Source organism: Microcebus murinus, chromosome 6, assembly GCF_040939455.1.
Source record: "Microcebus murinus isolate Inina chromosome 6, M.murinus_Inina_mat1.0, whole genome shotgun sequence".
In the NCBI taxonomy this organism is placed as follows: Eukaryota; Metazoa; Chordata; class Mammalia; order Primates; family Cheirogaleidae; genus Microcebus; species Microcebus murinus.
Genome location: NC_134109.1, coordinates 42506 through 67494, shown reverse-complemented (window position 1 = coordinate 67494; position 24989 = coordinate 42506). Strand labels below are relative to the sequence as shown.

Genomic DNA, 24989 nt, shown 5'->3' with positions numbered 1-24989 from the left:
GCTCAAGGTCAGGAGTTCAAAACCAGCCTGAGCGAGACCCCGTCTCTACTATAAAAATAGAAAGAAATCAATTGGCCAACTAATATATATATATATATAAAAAATTAGCCGGGCATGGTGGCTCGTGCTTGTAGTCCCAGCAACTCGGGAGGCTGAGGCAGGAGGATCGCTTGAGCCCAGGAGATTGAGGTTGCTGTGAGCTAGGCTGACGCCACGGCACTCACTCTAGCCTAGGCAAGAAAGTGAGACTCTGTCTCAAAAAAAAAAAAAACATCACTGAAGATATTTTACAGATAATCAACTCCATTTCCCCTCTGCTTTCATAATCCTACATCAAAGAGAGGCTCAGTCTTCCTAGTCCCCGTCACTGCCTCAGCCCAGCACAGCTGCATCTCTCTCAGGGTTTCTGAACACCTCAGGATGTGATTTGTCACACTGTGTTTCTTGCACAGTAATACACAGCAGTGTCCTCAGGTCTCAGATTGCTCAGCTCCATGAAGGCTGTGTTTGTGGATGTGGTTGCTGTCATGGTGACTCGGCCCTGGAACTTCTTCGCGTAACTTGTGGAACCATCTTCAGGGTCAACACGTCCCATCCACTCCAGCCCTTGTCCAGGGGCCTGTTTCACCCAGTGCATATAGTAGCTGGTGAAGGTGTATCCGGAAGCCTTGCAGGACACCTTCACAGAGGCCCCAGGTGGCCTCACCTCAGCCCCGGACTGCACCAGCTGGACCTGGGAGTGGGCACCTGTGCAGGGAAGACAGGAGTGGGTAAACCCACCTTGGCTGGCTCCAGTCCCTTCCTCACCCTGGGACTGGGGAGCCCCTCACATGTAGCTGCTGCCACCAGGAAGAGGATCCTCCAGGTCCAGTCCATGGTGAGGAGCTGAGCTCGCAGGGGCTTCTCCAGAGGAGGGACGTGGCTGTGGGGTGATGCTCTCAGGGCACAGGCATAGCTTTATTTAGCTCAGCAGACCTCGGATAGTTTGCATATTCATGAGGTGGGGCATTTCATAGCCCTAGACCTGCCCCAGCATAAGAAAGAGAAACATGAAGATACGTGAGCCATGCAACAACAAGGAGATGCTGAGGACAGGGGTTCCTGCAACCCCCTTGAACTCTATGTGCACAGAGGTCCTCCCACTGAAAAACAAGCCCCAAATACACGTTCTTCACTGTGAACCCACATGTGAATTGCATGGTCAGCTCCAGCACCATCTAGGGGCTTTGACACCTGAATATCTTCTTCTTTGGATCAGTGAGATTCTTGAAATGTTCTACCCAGTTATATGTAAAAAGCTTCCCTTGCCTCCAGCTGCTTACTCTTAACACATGTAGGAGGGCAAGAGACCCTTTTTCATTAAAATACTGTGTTACATAAACACTCACACCTGAGTAGGATATTCATACAAATGTCAACATATCATATAAAATTATTATTATACATTTTCAGAAAAGGAATACGCAGTCCCCAAGAGCAACCCCCTCCCAGCCTCCTGTGCATTCCTGCTGGGCAGTAGCCTGTGCTGGGTGCTCCTGAGCACGCCCTGCAACCCAGCCCCACTTGCAGGGGAGGTTCCCTCTGGACTCTCAGAACATCTTCCTCCCAGTGTCCCTAGCCCAGTGTGACCTGACTATGCCCTGGGTCACATGCTCCTTCATGGACAGCATGTGCTTTTGACTGGAAACTGTGAACTGGACTTTCTAAACCCAGGGAACTCTGCAGGGAGGCCCCAAGCAAGGATTCTATGAAACCATCAGGGAACCCCTTCCCCAGTGCTCAACATGCCCTAGTATGGTCACACCCACAGGGGTCCAGAAACCCTCAGGGGTTATGGAGAAGCCTCATATCTCATTTAAGGTCCTCTGCTCAAATGTAACTTTAACACACAGCTAATGGGCTGGCCAAGAACCCACCACACTGCTAATCCTGCAGCACACTCACACACACACACACACACACACACACACACACACACACACACACTGTCCAGTGTTCACAGCTGTGGGAGGACCACTTCTCTTCTTCTCTGCATGCTGCACATGGGTCAAGTCCACACACTGACCTTGGGCCTGGGTATGTGCCCTTGTCAGACAGAAAACAGCAAACACCTCACAACTGGAGAAAGGGACTTGCACACGTTGTGGGTTTGCTTGTTCTCCCAGCAAGAGAGACCCTGCAGATGCTTGCCCCTAGAGGGTCAAACCCAGAAGATCCATGTGTAGTGCAGACAACACCAAGCTACCTGGACTCTGGGGAGGGCCACACTGGCCCCCCAGCTCAGCAGGTAGCCCTCTCAGAGACACAGCCAGGAGCCTGAGAGCAGGGCCCTGGGGACTTGGATGGGGCTTCACCCCAGGGGAAGAAGCAAGAACTGATCTTGGAAGAGGGGACTCAGGAGGGAGAGCTGGGCATGTCAGATTCCCTGAACCAGGGTCTAGGATGGGCCACCACTTACTAATTCCACTATGGGGAATATATTGGGGGACCGTGTAGCTCTGCCACCTGGGCAGGTGGGCTCCACAGTGAATGACTTGTTTTTTCATGACTCTAGTCGCAGGACAGAGAAGAGCTGCACTTGAAAACCCCAGGTAAGGATACATGTCTGCTTCCCAGTCCAGGCTTCAGTGGATGCTGCACATGGGCCCACATGTCTCCTCTGGGGTGAGCAGGGGCTGCACGTGGCCTGAGGAGGACTCAGGCAATTGCACCAAGGTCCCAGATGCCTATTCCATAGCAGGGCCCTTTGTAATGTGCCTACCCAGTGCCTCCTGCCCAGAGAAAGGGGCTGTGTCTGGCCCCAAACACAGTCTGTGCCTAGGAACTCACTTTTGCCATCCAAGAGGCCATAAAAGTGCAGGGATACTGGGTGTCCTGAGTTCACTGCTTCCCAGGAGACCAGCAGGGGTGTGAGCCAGGGGCGGAAGGTCCACTGGAAACTCACAACTGAGGAAAGTTAGGTCCTTATAATTCAGAGAAGGAGTTATCAGCCATCTCAGGAGTTCCTGCTCAGCTGGGTCAGCTCCTGGGCAGGGCAGCAGCCTAGTGAGTGTGGTTCCTGCCCTGTGAGGGAGGCCAGGCTTCCACAAGGGTCCCTCGTCACCAGCAAGGAAGGTGGCCTTGTCCATCCTCATGTGTCCAGCCTGATGGTCATCTCCCCTTCCTGACCTCCTGCCCTGTGGCCCACAGGCCCTGCATATGACACAGGGGCAGAGGCACTTCTTAGTCACCCCTGTAATTGCCCAAGCCCAGGTCACTGCAGGAGAGACCTGAGTCCCCCTGGTTCTGATGCTGGATGAACCCAATGAATTCACAAGGATATGTTGAATATTACCATGAGAAGAGAAACTTTTCAAATACCACAAAGGATGAGAAAGAAATGAGTCTGAGGATGGTGATAGAGGGTTGCTGAACATGTAGCTGTCAGAGGGTCCGGGTTCCTCTAGTGACCTGAGTTTTGTCCCCCTGTGTGTCTGGGCCTCCCTAAGTTCTCCTGCTCATCACATAGACTCTGTCATCACATACTGAGTTTTCACTCACTCTCATCATGCATTTTGGGAGGGAAAGGGTGGATATTGTTATGACTATGTCTCAAGGACTCAGTCATCCTCTTCCCCTGGGCTGTGATCATCACCAGGAGCCCCCAGTAATAGAGATCATTTGCACCTGTGCTCTACTCCCTTCCATGGAAATGGTGCCCGAGACTATGGCCCTTAGTCTCCAAAATTTTTGATTATTTCTTCTCATAAGAGATACAGGGGGAAAGGGGGGGTACTGGAAGAGGCACAGTTCCCCTCCCTGGCTAACACTCTGCAAATGACTTTCCTCCAGAGAGTGTGTATGCACCAGCCTCAGGGTACAGGTCTCAGGGAACACCCTTCCCTTCTGGTCTCACGCACCTCTTCATTAGCAGACAGGCAGTGATTTTGGAATCATCTTGTGAGATGGTGAATCAGCCTTTCTCAGATAAAGCAGATTCTGCTGTCCCACCAGCCTTTTTTCTAATAAAACCAACCCACTCCAGCCCCTTCCCTAGAGCCTGGTGGACCCAGTTCATGTAATAGTCACTGAAGGTGAATCCAGTGGCTGGACAGGAGAGTCTCAGGGACCCCCCAGGCTGGACCATGCCTACCCCAGACTCCACCAGCTGCACCTCACACTGGACACCTGCAAACAACTCCCAAAGTGGGCAATTGTTTCCATTTTTATGATTAGCACAAAAAGATCTGAAGATAGAGTGGGAGACTAAATGGTAACATTTTATTCTATTGAACATACTACTGAATAGGAAGAAAAAATGTCAGACAAGATCGGGCGCATTCAGGGTGGCACACTTCACTATTGCACAGTCATGGAAACAACCCACGTGCCCATCAATTCATGAGTGGATAATTAAAATGTGGTATATGCTCACAAGGGAATATTACTCAATTCTAAGAAATGACATTGAGCTAGCACTGTTTATGCTATCCTGGATTAAGCTTAAGCCAATTATGGAAAATGCCCTCCACATCTCCTCACCATCAAATTGATACTGACTGATTAAAACTATGGTGCTCAAATGGTGGTAATGTTCACCAGGGATTGGGGGGGAGACCCACATCTTATGGATGTGGTGAGCATTGTGGAGGGGAAGGGCATACCTCTAACCCTTCTTAGGGAGAGGCAAAGATATACAATGTAACCAAAATGTTAAAAAAAAACTTTTATTGGGTGTTGGGCAGGTGGGAAGGGAGAGGAGGAGAAGGGTGTATACTTACATAATGGGTGTGGTGCGCACCACTTGGGGATTGTACAGGTTTGAAGCTTTGGCACATGGGGGAGGAGGGATGGCAGGGGCAATATATGTAACCCTAACAATATTTGTACCCCCATAATATGATGAAATAAAAGGAAAAAATGTCAGGATAATTGAGATTGAATTACTGCTGATATTTATGAAGATGGTGAGTTTTAAATTGGAACCAAGATGTGATAGAATAGCAAGTGCCTAAACTGTGAATCCCACAAATAGATTGGTGCAGCCATCATTGGCAATGGGGTAGCTAGAGGTCCCCTGACACAGAAAACATCCTGAGTGTACACACTGCATGGGGGATCTCTGCAGGCTCTGACATGTGCAGGAACAGCTCATACCCCAGATTCTACTTCAGGTAAACCCCTGATTTTGCCCTGTGGAGAAAAAGAGACAGTGCTGAAAAGGTCCAGATGGACTCTACTCAGACCTCATCAGTCAAGGAGAATCCAGTAAAACTATAGAACATGGATCTGAAATACATTTGACAATTAATGATAATACAGGCAATCCTATGGCAGGACATTGTTCAGAATTAAGGAATAATGTAGTTAGGGTAAATGTGGATATTAACATTGATTGCACACCACGTTTGCTTCCTACATCATTCATGAAAATAACATACAAACATATGCTCTATATAAAAATGGATAAACAGTGTGTTGGGGATTAGAATGCACATCCCAGCCCTCCACCTACAGGAAAGAGAGCACCTGGAGCAGGTGCCCAGCTGCTGCTGTCTGACATCTAGAGTGAGGCTTGTGCTCAGGCTGCACATCCTGCAGTTTTCTCCCAGGCAGACACCGAGGTCCTTGGAATTCTGAGGCTGAGCCATTTCTGGGATTTGTGAGGTTCTGAGGGCCAGTTTTCACTTCCAGAAGGCTCAGTGAAATGGGGGGACCTTCTTTGGAAAACACAGAAATTTAGAAAAGTTCCACTCACTCTTCCCTCTTTTTCTCTTTCACCAGAGGACAGACTTCCATCATGGGCTCACAGCTTCCCCAGCGTAATTCGACCCTTTCTGCTTTTCTTTTCAAAAAGGTGGGTATATTATTTAGATTACTTTACACAAACTCAATCCCATCTTAGAATTTATTTCTCAGAAGACTGATGCTAACAATTATTTTAGCAAACTTGTTGAAAATAAATGCCTAATTCTTTTGAGAGATTAATATATAAAATAATCATGATGATCAGTTTTACTTGTCACCTTGGACTAACCACAGTTCCAGTTTGCAATCAAACACTACCCTAGGTGTTTCTCTGATTGCATGTCACAGATGTTATAAAAGCCTGTCATCAGTTTTCTCCACACCAGGGAAACTGTCCTGGCTAAGCTGGTGGGGCCTGATTCTGTCTTAGCAAACAGAAGATAAAGAAATTCCACTGTGGGTAGGAGCTGCAGCCCTTCCCGACAGTTCCAGCCTGCCCTTGTGATGCTGGCACTGATAACCCCAGACCTGCCTAGAGAGGCCACATACTTACTATACTCAGAGCTCCCATCACTCTGGGGTGAGTATCTCCAGCACAACCCATGCCAGAGGTGAAGGAGGTGACACATGATGGTGTGGGTGTGACAGCAGAGGCAGGCTCATTCTGACTGACTGACTTTGCTTCTACCCTTCCATAGTTAAGATAATTTGGGATAAAAATTTCTACTGATTGAGTTTGACTGCTCTGGTTGATCTCCTGAGCCATTGTGGTACCTGGCCACCAACTTATAGCTTTTGGGTAATTTTACCTGGTGAGTGTTTATTGTGGTGATCTGTGAATAATACAGTTCTGAGTACCTCCTGCAAGGCATGTCTTGTCTTGATGAATCCCCCTCAGTTTTTGATAGTCTGAGAAAGATTTTATTTCCCCCTATATGTGAAACTTAGTTTTTTGGAATACAGAATTCTATGCTGGGCAGGATTCTTAATTCTTTTCTGTTTGAGAAGACTGAGAATGGGGCCCCAATCCCCAGATGGAAAACCACACCATGCTCATGGGTCGGTGGAATCAATATTGTTAAATGTCTGTACTACTCAAGACAAATCTAATACAATCCCTATTAAAATACCAACATCTTTGTTTACAGATGTAGAAAAAAATAATTCTATGCTCTATATGGAACTAGAGAAGACCCTGTATAGCCAAAGAAACCAAAAGCAAAAAAAAAAAAAAATGGGAGTAATAAATTGACCAGTCTTCAATCTATAATACAAGTATATAGTAACAAAAACATTACAGTAGTGGCAGAAGAATGGAGATATATGCAAATAGAACAGGACCAGAAACCCAGACATAAAACTATCCTCATATACCCATCTGACCTTTCATAAAGCAGATAAAGACATATACTGGGGGCCGGGCGCTGTGGCTCACGCCTGTAATCCTAGCTCTTGGGAGGCCGAGGCGGGCAGATTGCTCAAGGTCAGGAGTTCAAAACCAGCCTGAGCAAGAGCAAGACCCCGTCTCTACTATAAATAGAAAGAAATTAATTGGCCAACTGATATATATATAAAAAAAAAAATTAGCCGGGCATGGTGGCGCATGCCTGTAGTCCCAGCTACTCGGGAGGCTGAGGCAGAAGGATCACTCGAGCCCAGGAGTTTGAGGTTGCTGTGAGCTAGGCTGACGCCACGGCACTCACTCTAGCCTGGACAACAAAGCGAGACTCTGTCTCAAAAAAAAAAAACAAAAAAAACAAAACAAAACAAAACAAAAAAAAAAAACATATACTGGGGAAGAGAATCCTTATTCAATAAAATTTATTGGGAAAATTGGGTAGCCACATGCAAAAGACTGAAACAGGATCCACACCTTTCACTTCTCACAAAAGTAAACTCATGGATGTATAACAGACTTAAACCTAAAGCATGAAGCTATGCATATTCTAGAAGAAAATGGTGGAAAACCAATTATAGACATTGACCTAGCCAAAGAATTTATGAAGAAGACCCCAAGGGCAATTAGAGAAAAAACAAATATAAATAAATGTGACCTGATCAAATCAAAAAGCTTCTGCATTGCCAAAGAAACTATCAATAAATGGGAGAAAATAAACACATGCTACACATCCAATAAAATGCTGATAATGATAATCTATATAGAACTCAGGAAAATCAGCCAGGAAAAAAGTTAAATAAACCCATTAAAAAGTGGACAAAGGACATGAACAGAAACTTTCAAAAGAAGATAGACTATGGCTAACGAACATATAAAAAATGCTCAACATTTCTAATCATCAGGGAAATGCAAATCAAAATCACAATTAGATATTACTTATCTCCAGTGAGAATAGCCTTTATCAAAAAGAAAAGTCCCAAGACAGTAAATGTTGGCATGGATGCAGGAAGACAGGAACACTCATACACTGCTGGTGGGACTGCAAACTAGTGCAACCTCTGTGGAAAGCAATATATGCCTCAAAGACACACAAGTAGAAATACTATTTGATCCAGCAATCCCGTTACCAGGCATCTACCCAAAAGAACAAAGGACATTAGATAAAAAAAGACATCTGCACTAGAATGTTCATAGTATTGCAATTCACATTTTCAAAGATGTGAAAACAATCCAAGTGCCCATCAATAGATGAGTGGATTAAGAAAATGTGGCATATGTATACCATGGAGTTCTACTCAGCCACAAAAACAATGGTGATCTAGCATCTCTTGTATTGTTCTGCATGGAGCTGGAGCCTATTCTACTAAGTGAGGTATCCCAAGAATGGAAAAACAAGCCCCACATGTAGTCACCATTAAATTGGTATTAGTTGATCAACACTTAAGTGCACACATAGTAGTGACATTCATTGGGTGTTGGACAGGTGGGAACGGGTAAGAGGGATGGGTATACATACACCTTATGGGAGAAGGCACTCTGTCTGGGGGATGCACATGCTTGAAGCTCTGCCTCACTTGGAGCAAGGGCAATATATTTCACCTGAACATTTGTATTCCCGTAATATACTCATATGCCGAATTAAAAAAAAAACTTTCACAGCCTCCTCAGACTCTTGCTGTCACCTTGGAGTTTGTGGTTGTCAATCATCCCTTGACCCCAACCCCTTCTACTCCCCTTCCCTTAGCATAGAAAACATCCTGAATTCCATACAACCTTAAGATGTTTCTTTAAGACACTAGTCCTCCATCTTTCCAGATCAATGGCTTTCAAAATGTCAACTGTCCTTGCCCAAACTCCTTTCTTTCAATGTGGAAAGTGGTATGAGCTTGGACTCAGTTACAGAGAGCTGAAGGTCAGTTCTACATCAATATGCTATTGTGAGCAAACTGCTATTATGCAATTGGTGACTAATTAATGTGTACTTGCATTTTCCAAATGAGACAGTCATGGAAGAGAGCAGGATGTCCTGCAAAGGTGAGTGAGAACGTCTCCTCAACCTTTCCCAGGACCTTCAGGACACAGCCAGGGACACACTTGACCTGCAGGGAGAGGAGCTATGCCCTGGGACTTAGACCACAGATTATACAACCTCCGTTTTCAGGGAAAATATGGAGAAAAGAGAATTGTATATATTAAAACCTAGAGATAAAGAAAATGGATTGGCACAAAATGGAACAACTGGGTCAGTCCTGACTCAGATATGCACAGTTATACATGAGGGACAGAACAGATTTGAAACCTGTTAGATTTCAGAGTCCACTGACCCTTCCCTAGCCTGTCTGTTGTTTCTAATCTGAATCCCAAGGCCTGTTCTATTGAGGAAGTCCCACTGAGGTCTCTTCCTGGAGTATGACTGAACAGTCATCAGCTTCCCCTAAGCTTTCTAAGGACTCTGTTCCTGGTTACAACTGCAGGAGCACTTTGGTCCCTAAAGTGACAGTGTGACATTTGCAAAGGTGAGAGTGTGTCCTCCTCTTATAAGACAAAGAAACAAAGGTTTGTATTTACAGATGGCACATGTCAGTACAGAATTCTAACTCTAGAGAGGTCCCTTAGGGAAAATTGGATGGAGAGGAAGCTCCAGACCCCAAAAGGAAATCAACGGTTAACCTCCACCTGCACCAGCACTGGGCGGCTCTGTGTCCAGTGGGTCCTGGGCGCCCCCTGGTGGCCCACGTGGGCCCTGCAGGAGGTTTATGTTCGAATTCACACTGAAGTCCTCTCACTGTGTCTCTCGCACAATAGTACAAGGTCCTGTTCTCAACTTGCAAACTGTTCATTTGCAGATATGCAGTGCTTTTGGAATCATCTCGTGAGATGATGAATCTGCCTTTCACGGATGCAGCATATTCTGCTGTTCCACCATTAGCCTTGTGTCTAATAAAACCAACCCACTCCAGCACCTTCCCTGGAGCCTGGTGGACTCAGCTCATGTAGTGGTCACTAAAGGCAAATCCAGAGGCTGCACAGGAGAGTCTCAGGGACCCTTCAGGCTGGACCAAGCCCCCCCCGGACTCCACCAGTTGCACCTTGCACTGGACACCTGCAAACACAGACACATCCTGGTCAGAAACTGCCACACACATACTGTTTTTCTCACTCACATCCGCTCACACACCCATTGTCTCTAGTTCTCCATGAATTACCTTTCAACAGAGCAATAAGGAATACCCAGCTCAGCCCAGACTCTGTGGTGAGTCTCTGTGTTCAGTCCTGATCACTGAATGGGGACACCTGGGAATGCTGGGGCTGGGGCTTCTCTCCTAGAGCTGCATGGTGAGGGCTTGGCTGGTTTTCATCAGCAGAGGAAGGGCCCTATTTGCATGTCCCCTGATATATATCAAACTCTGGGGCTGGACACCTGAGGACAGGGAAGAGCCCAGAGAAGAGGTGAAAGCCCTGTGGGAGTTTCTAGGTCATGATATTTTACAAATGAAAACGTACAAACAGAAGCAGAGAGAAATTGTGCTATGTATGCAAGAGCAATCACATATCTGTTGAGAGGTACATGCAGTATCTGGGATTGTACTGTCCAACACTAGACACTACTGCTGTCCTGAACCAACTCCAGGATCAATGTGAATATGTCTTATATGGTTTGCAAAATCCTATTTCTGTAATGACAACATGATATGATTTTGCTGCATTCTAGTGTTACAACTTCAAGGTTGAATCAAACTTTAAGCCACAGAATGCACACTGCCCTTAACACTGTTGTGCATTAACTGTGACATGAGCCTCACTCAGCTGATAGGATTTGGGTTCACACAAATTGTCTAATGTTAGTGCTGTGTCCTCTTTCTTGGGCCCAGGGCACGAGTGGGGCCAAGAAGGAATCCATTGAAGTTTGTCCTTACATTTCCCTCTTGCCAGGCAGGTTCACAAAGTCCCAGGTTCAGTCTATGGGGCTGCCACATGTTTGGGACAGTAGGCAGCCATGATGTTTGTGGAAGTTAAAATGTGTGTGTGAATTATCAGTCTCCACTGCCCACTGATACAGGTGGCTCTATGGTCATACTTGACATTCATTAATGTCCCCTACCACCTCCACTCTGGATTCTTCTAACACATTCTTCTAACACACGGCCAGCATTTTGCTGTGAAGTTTACTGTATGTTGTTACCTGATAGAGTGATTCAGGCCTGAGCACAGCACAGCCATTGTCTTTGGTCACTCAGTTATTTTACAGCATGTGGTTGATGCAATTGACCTCCTTGTGGTGAATGCAGTGGAGAAACCACAGAAACTGCTTATGCCTGAGGGACTGCCTCTGCCTCTATGGATACACAAAGCTTAGCTTCCAAAACACAGTTAATGTCTATCAGTGGGAGGAGAGTGCCTTTCATTGTGGAATGCTCCACAATCATGAGGATCCCAATTGATGGGCACCAGACGAAGCTTCAGATTGAGGGGAGCACATTGTGCCCACAGCAGGGGTGATCCTCCCTGGGAACCAGGACTTCTAACCAATCACTGCCTAAAATCATGGCAGTAGAAGAAAGATTTCAGAAGTTTTCACCATGGTGTGTTGATTGGAATTAATCCACCTTTACCCCAGATTTGCAGTCCCATGAGCCATAGCACTCTGTTGTGCCCAGCACATGCTGCATTCTTTGTAAGTAATCCCTGCATGGGACCTTATGTAGTTTAATCAATAACCATATGTTAATTTTTGTTGTTGCTCTGGTTACCATTGGGGTCTTAATAATCTTTTGGCATAAGCTCAAATGTAGAAGAGCTTTTCCAACATTTTCTTTTATAATTCTTCTGCTCACCACACACAAAAATTAATTCACAGTAGATGACATAATTAAACCACATAATAATTTATCTCACACGGCCAGTATTATTGAGGATAATACACAGGACTGTTCATGAGTCCCCTGTGTGAGGGCCTGGTGCAGTGACTGCAGGAAGAGCCTGCATGGGATGTGAGCCCTGCATGTGTGTCCTACTGAGAGTGTCCATAATTACACCCATACTCAGAGTTTGGCCACCTGTTGAACGTTTCTTGTTTAATCTTAAAAGTCATGTGACCTTTGGGAGCATGTTACCAGGTAATAAAATTCACCATCTTGGTCCTCTCTTCCTGCAGGCAACACCTGTCACTAGCATGTGGGTTATTTATGAGTGTGTTGTCTGTGCCTTGGCAAGACCTCTGCATTGCATCTCAGCATCTTTAGAGTGCACTCCGTGTGGAATTGTAGTGACAGTCATGTGCATGGAATTAGCCAGTGGACAGCTTTCACCCTCTGCACTAGTGACTCCAGCGCTGACCAAATGGTCTATTAATTAAGTGGCCACAGTGGCAGGGCTGGATGACACACATCACCCAACCACATGTACTTTCATTCAGCAAGGCAGATTGAGGTCCTCACTCTGCCTAATCTGCAGTCTATGAGCAAAAGAGACCAGCAGTGAACTCAACAGGGCTTTGCTCCTCAACAGGATTCCTTAACTGAGTCAAGGAATCACTTGATGGCAAATTCACTAAGACCTTTGACTCTGGAAGGTACAGCAACTCACCTTGACTGGATCCAATGCATGTGTGTGTCTTTACAAACCCGAGGCCTCTTAGGACCACTTATATGATTACCGTGCATTCAATTCAATTAGTGGTGTCAGTCTGACATCTCCTGGGGCCAAGGGCTCTGCCTCCCAGTAAAAGACACTCAGCATGGGTTCACTTAAATTGCTGGCCTGACTGAGATGTTCACCTATGTTACTAAATTGGTATGGCATGTATATGGCCATTACATCAAGTACAATGGGGCTCCCTTCATGAATGTGCATAGTTCCCGTTACTGTGTGGAAGGGTAACAATCTAGCAGGATGAAGATTCTATGAGTTTATAAACATTTTATGGAAATGAAAAGGAGCCTGAGTGGGAATAGCACCAGCCCCTCACTTTATCTGGCATCATTCCCACTGGACAATCTGAGCAAACGTGGTTCTGCCAACACATTTAAGCTTCTCAAGCAAATGATTAGCAGAGCAGAAACCAGTCACTGTCTTTGCAAGGGCAGTGACTATAATATTAGTGTATGGCTATGTTTACACAGTGAGTGAGGGAGGAATGCATTTAGATTCCAGTAATTCCACTGGAGTATTCTTTGGAACTCCCAGATTTTAACAATATACACACAGAGGCAACTTAAATGCATAATTGACTCAATGATAATTAAACACATTAGTGTATGACCTCAAGCATTGTAATATGCGAGTATGTGTAGGAATCCCCTCTGCACTCAGGGCAATGGCCGTGCACCAGGCTATCAGAAGACAAAACCAAAATAACCCCTGCTTCTATCTATCACCACCTCATTCTCAAATGATCAGAAGCTGCAATCATCTGTCATTTCAAAACAGATTACAAATTTTATTTCAAAATAGATGTCACTTCTGCACTTCTACATGAGCTTTTCCTCACCTGGCCAACATTATCTTCATAGCACATCATGCCACTATCGTGGGATTCTGGAGAAGCAGAGACATGACATCACCCCATGGCATTTGCTCCCACACACAAACTTTGCCTTCTCATATACTTGAGATGCTGGGATGTGTGGGCAGTGAGGGAAAGTCTATGAGTGGATGCTCTCATCTTCCCCACGTAGGTGAGCATGAGGATCTGAACACTAAAATATGCACCTGGAGAAAGAGATCAGCAGTTGCAGGTCTTGTAAAGTGGATTTAGTGTAAACACTAATACTGTTGCCCTCTTCTTGTTACTTTGACTTTTTGATCTTAAGAAAATGAACTGAAATATTCATTCAATTCTCACTGTCACTGAACATTGAAGAGGTGCAGAAGCCATGAGAGAGCAGAGCAACTGGAGCTCCTGGAGAGGCCTGTATATTTTCACAACAAGGACTAGTTTGCATATGATTTGCATATAGACATAGATGAAAAGACTTAAAAAATATAAAATGCATAGCATGGAGTATTTCCTCCCATTCTGTATGTTCTCTCTTTGCTCTCCTGATAGTGTCGATGGTGGTACAGAAGCTTTTGAATTTGATCACGTCCCATTTACCTATTTTTGTTGTTGCTGTGATTGCCTTTGTGGTCTGGGGGATGGAAACCCTTGAATCTCTGACTCAGGTGGAGTGAAGGCAAATACATGTAACATAAACATGTGTAACACCATAATATTAGGAAATAAAAATTATGTAAAAATTAAATAAAAAACAAAGAAAATTATACTATTTGCATAAAAGGAAATAAACCTGGGTCGCTTTAATTGTACTGTTACATTAAAAGTTTTTATTTTATTTTAATGGATGAATAATGTATATATTTAATCTCATATAATGTGTTTTGATATATGTACACCTTGCATATTGATCAAATTAAGAAAACAAGCATATTCCTCATCCAAAATATTTATCATTTTTACCATTTCTTTTTTCATTTCACAATATTATGGGTGTACAAATATTTTGGTTACTTATATGCCTTTGCCTCACCTGAGCCAGTGCCACAGGAGCGCCCTTCCCCCACATAGTTCTCTCCCAATGCATTATTTGTGAGTTTACCCACATCCATGTCCCCACCTGTCTGGCACCCATTGAATATTACTATCATCTGAACACCTTAGTGTTGATCAGTTAGTACCAATCTGATGGTGAGCACATGTGGTGTTTGTTTTCCATTCTTGTGATACCTCACATAGTAGAATGGGCTCCAGCTCCATCCAGGATAATACAAGAGGTACTAGATCACTATTGTTTTTTTGTGGCTGAGTAGAACTCCATGGTATATGGATACTACACTTTAGTAACCAACTCATGTGTTTTTGGGCACTTGGGTAAAATTTTATTTATTTTTCATTGACAAATAATAATTATATGGCAGGAGGGGAAAAATGGCGGAGTAGGGGTGCCCTCCTGGCTCTCTGCTCCCAGAGCGAAAAGTGAAGAAAGTGGATAGCCACACTCAAGTGATCTGCACTTCCACGAGACCAGCTTCGCAAGCCTGCAGACATCCAACGGGAAACGGAGGGATAAGACCATTTACAGCCTAAAGCAAAGATGAACCGATCATTCTTCCGCAAAACTCGGGGATTCGGAGGCACACATCAGGGAGGGAGCGAGGCGCGGTTTAAGCCGCTGCCGGCAGGCAGTGGCGCCAGCCCTACCCAGTGCTGAGAAACACCCACTGCTACACCGAGCTCCACTTTCACATAGGCCAGGAGGTGCCTGAAGTTGGTGAGAAGTGGCAGCGCGGGACTAAGCCATGTGGAGAGGAGACTAGAGTAGGGAACGCGCTCAGTTCGCCAGAGCACACAGCTGCCGCAGTTTAAGGTGGGGGAGGGTCCGCGTGCAGCAACCGCTCTCCACGCAGCAGGAACCAGAGCCCACCCGGGCATCTCTCTGCAGAACACTCCCAGGTCAAGGTTAAGGGGAGTTTACACAGAAGGAGGCTTTGACTTTGGATATAGAGGAGGTTTGGGATAGCACTGAGAGGTCAGAGTGCACAAAGTTAGACTCCTCGATCCATTAGGACCCCCCTCCCTCTGCCCCTCCGGCACCGCTCCTGGTCCTGCATTCCAGCGCTGACTCGGCATTCCAGCGCTGACTTGGGCTCGGGGTTTGGAGAGGAGGTGCAGAGAAAGCGCTGGTACATGCCACTGCTCCACCAATTTGATAGTGAACCGTCACTTGCTGCACAAGTGACACTGGCTCTGTGCTCAGAGAGTGGACCCTGCCTGGATGGGGTAGTGCTACAGGGGAGATTGCCTTTGACGGATTTAAGGCAGAGAAACATTGCCTTCCACACTCTCCTGCGACCCGGAGCCCCACCCTGGGCTCCAAAGTCTCTGTCCCAGCCTTGGGGGTGGAGCTGAGGTAGGAACTGTTCTCATTCCTGCCGCTTATCTCCACCTGGGTAATTAAAGAGACAAAAGGCAGGGATAGGTGGGTCCCATTGACTGCCTGCCTGCCTCTGGTCAGTCTCTCCCTGCACAGGTCTCCTGCGCTCTGTGCCCAGAGTGTGGAGCCCGCCTGGGCAGGGCTGAGCCTCCTGGGAGACTGCCCTTAGTGGCTATAAGGCAGAGAGACTGTACGTCCACCACGCTCCAGTGTCTTGTGGCTGAGCCTTTGGCTCCAAAGTCTCTGTCCCCACACTGGGGGCAGAGCTGAGATAGGAACTGTTCCCATTCCTACCGCTTATCTCCACCTGTGCAATTAAAGGAACAGAAGACGGGGTTCTGTGGGATTGGCTATGGGCCTACCAGCTTCAGGCCAGTCTCTATCTGCACAGGTCTTCTGCGTTCAGTGTCCAGACCCTGGAGTTTAACTGGGCAGGGCCGAGCCTAGTAGGAAGCAGCCTTTGGTGAATACAAGTCAGAGAGACATTACGACCCACACACTCTGGTGACTTGGGACTGGGCCTTCGGTTCCAAAGTTTCTAGCCCCACCTTGGGAGTGGAGCTGAGATAGGAACTGCTCCCATTCCTGCCATCTATCTCCACCTGTGTAATTAAGGAGACAGAAGACAGGAGGCCACAGGAGCAGCCTACCGATCAGGAAGGGTAGGGTAACTGGCTGTTTCCCCTCCACTACATCTCGGACTGCTGGCTCCCCAGCAGGTAATGAGACCTGCAGACACCACCCAGTGACGGCTGCCACCAGAGAGCAACTCCACCTACTAGCTCAGAAACTAAACAAGATGTATGAATACCCAAACGAAAACATAAAGGAAAGAAACAACAACTGAGCAAAATAGGAAGAAATCAGCAAAGGAACTCCAGAAATATGAAGAAACAAACGGAAAACATGCCCCCAAAGAGGACCACCTGCCCCTTAGAAAAGGACAACAATCAAAACCTGGCAACTAAAATGACAGAAGAGGAATTTCGAATATGGATCATAAGAACACTCACTGAACTGCAACAACAACTCAATAACCAACACAAAGAAACCACAAAAAGCCTGCAAGATATGGAACAAAGGTTAACTAAAGAGATCGACACAGTGAAGAAAACGTTAACCGAAGGCCTGGAGATGAAGAATCAACTCAGGGAATTATAAAATACTGTGGAAAGTCTCAAGAACAGGGTAGATCAAACAGAAGAAAGAATCTCAGAGATTGAAGATAACATCTTCCAATTCAATAAATCAGTCACAGAGATAGAGCAGAGAAACAAGAGGACATTGTACCCAAAATCCACTGAATATACATTCTTCTCATCAGCTCACAGGACATTCTCTAAGATTGACTATATCCTAGGACACAAAGTAAATCTCAAGAAATTTTAAAAAGTAGAAATCATACCATGTACCTTCTCAGATCACATTGGAATAAAACTAGAAATCAACCCTAACAGAAACTCACATTTCTACACAAAAACGTGGAAATTAAACAACCTCCTGCTAAATGATTACTTCATAAATGAAGAAATCAAGACGGAAATAAAAAAATTCTATGAAGAAAATGACAATGGAGAGACAAGTTATCAAATCCTCTGGGACACAGCTAAAGCAGTTCTGAGAGGAAAGTTTATCTCCATAAATGCCTATAACCAAAAGTCAAAACGATCACAAATAGGAGCAAGATGGCGGACGAATAACACTGCCAGACAGAGTGCCTCTGCAGAAAAGATAGATTCTAGCAGAAATTAGAGGAAAGAAGTAAGAAGACGAGCATACAGCGGACAAGGGCCAGAAGGAGGGGTACCTGCGACCCCGGGAGACTCCACGGGAGGAGGCTGCAATGGAGAACTGGAGGCTGAGACCACCGGAGCAGCCCAGAGACCAGCGGCAAGGGTAGGTGGATTTGCTGTTTCCCCTCCCCTGCATTTGGGACTGCTGGTGGGCTCCCCAGCGGGTGGAGAGACCTGCGGACACCAGCCCAAAGACTGCCGCCGCCAGCCAGTGGTGAGCCTGTAGCAGACGTGGCACCAGGTTCCCAACTTCCTCCGGGCACCTCCGTGTGCACAGACCCGAGCCGCGCAGCAAGAGCCATATTGCCTCCTCCTCCCCTCCGCCGACCCTACCCGCGGCTGCCCAGAGAGACAATACAGCCACCAGCCAGAGGCACCTCCAGGGAATGGGACCTTCCCTTTTGGGACCCTACAGCTGACTCAGGGGAACTCGGACTGTGAGCTCCCATCCCGCCCGCCCTCCCAGGTGCTGCTGGCACCCTGTTCCCAGGAGAATGGTGCCGACTCAGAGGCTGAGAGACATAGATCCAGCTTGGGCTCCCTGTGGGTGAATTGGGACCGGAAATCCACTCCCTGGTGGGGATACAGTTTGAACTCTGGGACCCAGAGGTCGGACCTGCAGACCAGATCCCCTGCACTGAGGGCTAGCATTGTCCGGGGCACAGAAGGGTTATACGTGAACAGCCTACTGAGGTGTGTGTGCCTCCAGGGGTGGATCAGCGTCCTAGAGGGCAACCCTCCTCCCAGGAGGAGGCCGTGCGCCCAACCCAGGTGGCGTTCCTGTGCAGGGAACCTCCCTGCCGGCATCACAGTCCGGGGAGGCCTGGTGGCTCGTGGTCTGGCCTGCTGGCAGAGGCCCAGGAGTAGCTGCGGAGTTGGGGAGGGTGGAAAGAAGCGAGGCCCGCTCCAGATTGCGGGTCTCAGACAGCCCCACCCCCACACCCAGACTTTCTGGCTGAGCAGGACCATTCCAGCCCCACCCTGACAGCTTTCCCTGGAAGCAGAGTTCAGAACTTTGACCCCTGCTAACGGCCTGAGGGCAGGCTTACCCAACCCAGCTCCGCCCAGAACAAGAGCTGATAACAGGACACAAAATCAACAGTATAGCCTGTTCCTCCAAGCAAATGCCACCTACTGACAGGGACAGCATCTTGCACAGCCTTTCCACGGCACCCACTGACTCAATATACAGGGAGTGGACCAATCTCACCCACACAGATGCCCTTTACGAACCCTAAATCAACATTACTTGTTGATGTCTCACCTCAAATCTGATACCAGAGGTTATAACATACGATATAATGTCACTACTTTATGTTCTCTCTTTAGTTCTCAACCTTAGGTAAAATCAACTTAGATGGAAAAACTTATTGCACTTATTAGAGCTTCTCCAGTAGCTAAAGATCTGAGAGTAAACACATGTTCAGAGAGCAGGAGCAATACATGACTTTGGGATGTTTGGGATGCAAGGCAATTTCTGAAATCTTGGGGATATATCTAGAAAAGCTCAAGGATTCAACCAAAAGACTCCTGGAATACATAAATGAATCTGTTAAAGTTTCAGAATACAAAATCAAGTCTCACAAATCAACAGCATTCATGTATTTCAATAACAGTCAACATACAACTCTAATAATAACATCAAAGAGAATTAAATATTTAGGAATATATTTAACAAAGGAGGTGAGAGAATTATATAGGGAGAACTAGGAAACACTGAGAAAAGAAATTGTAGGAGATGAAAACAGATGGAAAACCCACCATGCTCATGAATTGGCAGAATCAATATTGTTAAAATCTTCATACTACCTAAAGTGATCTACAGAATTAATGCAATCCCTATCAAAATACCATCATCATTCTTTACAGATCTATAAAAAATAGTTCCATCCTTCATATAGAATGAGAGAAGACCTCATATAGCCAAAGCAATCTTAAGGAAAAGGAACAAATTGGGAAGTATCAGTCTACCAGACTTCAAAGTTTACTACAAAGCTACAGTAACCAAAACACCATGGGACTGGCACAAGAACAGAGACATAGACCTTTGGAACAGGACTGAGAATCCAGATATAAAACCATCACCATATTTTTATGTAGTCTTTGATAAAGCAGAAAAAAATGTACATTGGGGAAAATAATATCTATTCAATAAATGGTGCTGGAGTAAATGTAAACCCACATGTAGAAGATTGAGACTTGATCCCCAACTCTCACGTCTCACAAAAATCAACTGATGATGGATAACAGACTTAAAACTAAGGCATGAAACCTTAAGAATTCTAGAAGAAAATTTTGGAAAAACACTTATACACATCAGCCTTGGTGAAAAATGTATGAAGAAGCCTCCCAAAGCAATCACAGCAGCAACAAAAATAAATAAACAGGACCTCATCAAATTAAAAAGCTTCTGCACAGCCAAAGAAACTATCATTAGAGCAAATAGACAACCTACATAATGGGAGAAAATATTTGCATGCTACACATCCAATAAAGGGCTGATAACAAGAATCTATATAGACTGTAATAAAATTAACAAGAAAAAAATCAAGCAACCCCATCAAAAAATTGGCAAAGGACATGGGCCAAAACTTTTCAAAAGAAGACAGACTAATGGCCAACAATCAAAAAAGTGCTGAAGATCTCTAATTACCAGGGAAATGCAAATCAAAACCACAATGAGATATCACCTAACTCCAGTGAGCATGACCTCTATCAAAAAGTTCCAAAACAACAAATGCTGGCTTGGATGTGGAGAGATTGGAACACTGTTACACTTCTGCAAATCAGTACAACTTCTGTGGAACGTAATTTAGAGATATCTGAAAGAGCTAAAAGCAGAACTACAATTTGATCCAGCAATCCCACTACTAGGCATCTATCCAAAGGAAAAAAAAAGACATTCTATGAAGAAGACATCTGCATTAGAATGTTTATGGCAGCACAATTCACAATTGTAAAATGTGGAAACAACCTAAGTGCCCATAAGTACCTTAGTGGATTAATAAAATGTGATATATGTATACCATGGACTACTACTCAACTACAAAAGACAATGGTAAACTAGCACCTCTTATATTATCCTGGATAGAGCTTGAGCCCATCCTTTGAAGTGAGGTATCACAAGAGTGGAAAAACAAGCACCACATGTGCGCACCATCAAATTGGTACTACCTGATCAACACTAAGGTGCACACATGGTAGTAACATTCATTGGGTTCCAGTCAGATGGGGCATGGGGGTAAAGTCACAACTAATGGATGTGAAGCACACTGTATGGAGGAAGGGCATGCTTGTAGCCCTGGCTTGGTTCAGGCTAAGGCATTATACGTAACCAAAATGTTTGTACTGAAGCAGAGACCTCTGGAGCAGCCTGGAGACCAGCGGCAAGAAAATTCAACGACCTGAAATCAAAAGATTCTTTGAACTAAATGACAAAGGAGACACAAGTTACCAAAACCTGTGGGACACAGCTAAAGCAGTCCTGAGAGGAAAGTTTATCTCCATAAATGCCTATATCCAAAAGTCAAAAAGATCACAAATAGATAATCTAATGAAACAACTCAAAGAACTGGAAAAATAAGAACAGACCAGCCCCAAACCCAGCAGAAGAAGTGAAATCAACAAGATCAAATCAGAACTAAATGAAATTGACAACAGGGAAACTATACGGAAGATTAATAAAACAAAAAGTTGGTTCTTTGGAAAAATAAACAAAATTGACACACCATTGGCTAGAGTAACAAAAAACAGAAAAGAAAAATCTCTAGTAAGCTCCATCTGGAACAATAAAGGAGAAATTACAACTGATGCCACAGAGATACAAGATATAATATATGAATACTACAAAAACCTCTATGCACACAAACTGGAAAATGTAGAGGAAATGGACAATTTCTTAGAAATACACAGCCTCCCTAGGCTCAACCAGGAAGAAATAGAACTCCTGAACAGATCAATATCAAGCACTGAAATTGAAACAGCAATAAAAAACTTTCCTAAAAAGAAAAGTCCTGGACCAGATGGTTTCACACCTGAATTTTACCACACCTACAAAGAACTGGTGCCTATCCTGCATAAATTATTCGACAACATCGAGAGGGATGGAAACCTCCCCAACACATTTTATGAAGCAAACATAACCCTGATACCAAAACCAGGAAAGAATGCAACAAAAAAAGAAAACTACAGACCAATAGTCCTTATGAATATAGACGCAAAAATTCTCAGCAAAATCCTAGCCAGCTGAATCCAGGTGCTTGTCAAGAAAATAATCCATCACAACCAAGTGGGCTTCATCCCAAGGATGCAGGGATGGTTCAATATATGCAAATCTATAAATGTAATTCACCACATAAACAGAAGCAAAAACAAGGACCATACGATCCTCTCAATAGACGCAGAGAAGGCATTTGACAAAATTCAACACCCTTTTATGATAAGAATGCTCAACAAAATAAGCATAGACAGGACTTACCTAAAAATGACACAAGCCATATATGACAAACCCATAGCCAATATCAACTGAATGGAAAAAATTGAAAGCATTTACACATAGAACTGGAACAAGACAAGGTTGCCCACTATCTCTACTTCTGTTCAATATAGTGCTGGAAGTCCTCGCTACAGCAATCAGACAAGAGAGCGGAATTAAGGGTGTCCAAGTGGGAACAAAAGAGATCAAACTCTCACTCTTCGCAGATGACATGATATTATACCTAGAAAACTCCAAGGATTCAACCATGAGACTCCTTGATTTGATAAATGAATTTGGTAATGTCTCAAGATACAAAATCAATACACAGGAATCAGAGGCATTCATAAACTCGAACAACAGTAAGAGTGAGAACCAAACCAAAGACTCAATTCCCTTCAAAATAGCAACAAAGAAAATAAAGTACCTTAGAATATATTTAACTAAGGAGGTAGAAGACCTCTACAGGGAGAACTATGAAACACTGAAGAAGGAAATAGAAGAGGATGTAAACAGATGGAAGAATATACCATGCTCATGGGTCAGCAGAATCAACATTGTTAAAATGTCTATACTACCCAAAGTGACCTACTGAGTCAATGCAGTCCCTATCAAAATACCATCATCATTTTTCACAGACATAGAAAAAGTAATTTTACGCTTCGTATGGAACCAGAGAAGACCCTGTGTAGCAAAATCAATCCTAGGCAATAAAAACAAAATAGGAGGTATCAATTTACCAGACTTCAAACTATACTACAAGGCTATAGACATTAAAACAGTTGTTTACTGTCACAAGAACAGGGGCATTAACCAGTGCAACAGAACAGAGAACCCATATATAAAACCATCCTCATATAGCCAACTAATCTTCGACAAAACAGACAAAAACATACACTGGCGAAAAGAATCCTTATTCAATAAATGGTGGTGGGAAAACTGGATAGCCACATGTAAAAGACTGAAACAAGACCCACACTTTTCACCTCTCACAAAAATCAACTCACGCTGGGTAACAGACTTGAACCTTAGGTGTGAAACTATTATAATTCTAGAGGAAAATGTTGGAAATACTCTTCTAGACATTGGCCTAGGCAAAGAATTTATGAAGAAGACCCCAAAGGCAATCACAACAGCAACAAAAATAAACAAATGGGACCTAATGAAATTAAAAAGCTTCTACACAGCCATAGAAACTGTCAAGAGAGCAAACAGACAACCCACAGAATGGGAGAAAATTTTTGCAAGCTACACATCTGATAAAGGGCTGATAACTAGAATCTATTTAAAACTCAGGAAAATCAGCAAGAAAAAAATTCAAACAACCCTATCAAAAAAGGGCAAAGGACATGAACAGAAACTTCTCAAAAGAAGAAAGAATAATGGCCAACAAACACATGAAAAAATGTTCAACATGTCTAATCATCAGGAAAATGCAAATCAAAACCACAATGAGATATCACTTAACTCCAGTGAAAATGACCTTTATCAAAAAGTCCCCAAACAACAAATGCTGGCGTGGATGCGGAGAGAGAGGAAAACTCCTACACTGCTGGTGGGACTGCAAACTAGTTCAACCTCTGTGGAAAGCAATATGGAGATACCTCAAACCGATACGAGTGGATCTACCATTTGATCCAGCAATTCCACTACTAGGCATCTACTCAAAAGATCAAAAGTCACTTTATGAAAAAGACACCTGCACTTGAACGTCTATAGCAGCAGAATTCACAATTGCAAAGCTATGGAAACAACCCAAGTGCCCATCAATTCATGAGTGGATTAATAAAATGAGATAGATAGATAGATAGATAGATAGATAGATAGATAGATAGATAGATAGATAGATAGATAGATATAATGGAATACTACTCAGCTTTAGGAAACAATGGTGATATAACACCTCTTGTGTATTCCTGGATAAAGCTGGAACCCATTCTACTAAGTGAAGTATCTCAAGAATGGAAACACCAGCACCACATGTACTCACCAGCAATTGGTATTAACGGATCAACACCTAAGTGGACATATAGGAGTAACATTTATCGGGTGTCGGGAGGATGGGAGGGGGGAGGAGGTGAGGGGTGTATACAACCACAAAGAGTAAGATGTGCAACATTTGGGGGATGGACATGTTTGAAGCTCTTACTCGAGGGACGAGGGGGACATGGGCAATATAAGTAACCTTAACACTTGTACCCCCATAATACACTAAAATAAAATTAAATAAATAAATAAATAAAATGTTTGTACCCCCAAATACCCTCAAATTTTTTTTAAAAAATGCATTTTCTTAGAGACCTTTGTTAAAAAAGTAGATTTTGGTTGTTCTTTCCAAAAAAAGTAATTATTTGAGATGATAGATTTGTACTTTTGCTTCATTACAGTAAACATTATGCTATCATATCTGACAATATCATGATATAATCCTCAATTATATACCATACAAACTTCATTTAAAAATAATAAAGTGGGAGATTGTCAAAAATGGTGGAATAGGGATGACCTCCTGACTCTCTGTTCTCAGAGTAGGAGGTGAGGAATGCAGACAACATCATGCAAGTGGAAGCACTCCCACAGGATCAGCTTCAGGGATATGCAGAGAAACAACAAGGGACAAGCAGTGCTGGGGAAAAGGAGGAAAGTGACTCAGTAAATTCGCT

At 44.4% G+C, this 24989-nt stretch overlaps 1 gene segment (V, D, J or C); it reads right to left on the bottom strand.

Moving 5' to 3' along the window:
* Positions 1-380: 380 nt before the first annotated feature.
* Positions 381-935, bottom strand: LOC109730523 (immunoglobulin heavy variable 1-46-like). The segment is given in 2 exon segments: positions 381-747; positions 831-935. Coding segments are annotated over 2 exon segments (363 nt in total).
* Positions 936-24989: the final 24054 nt, after the last annotated feature.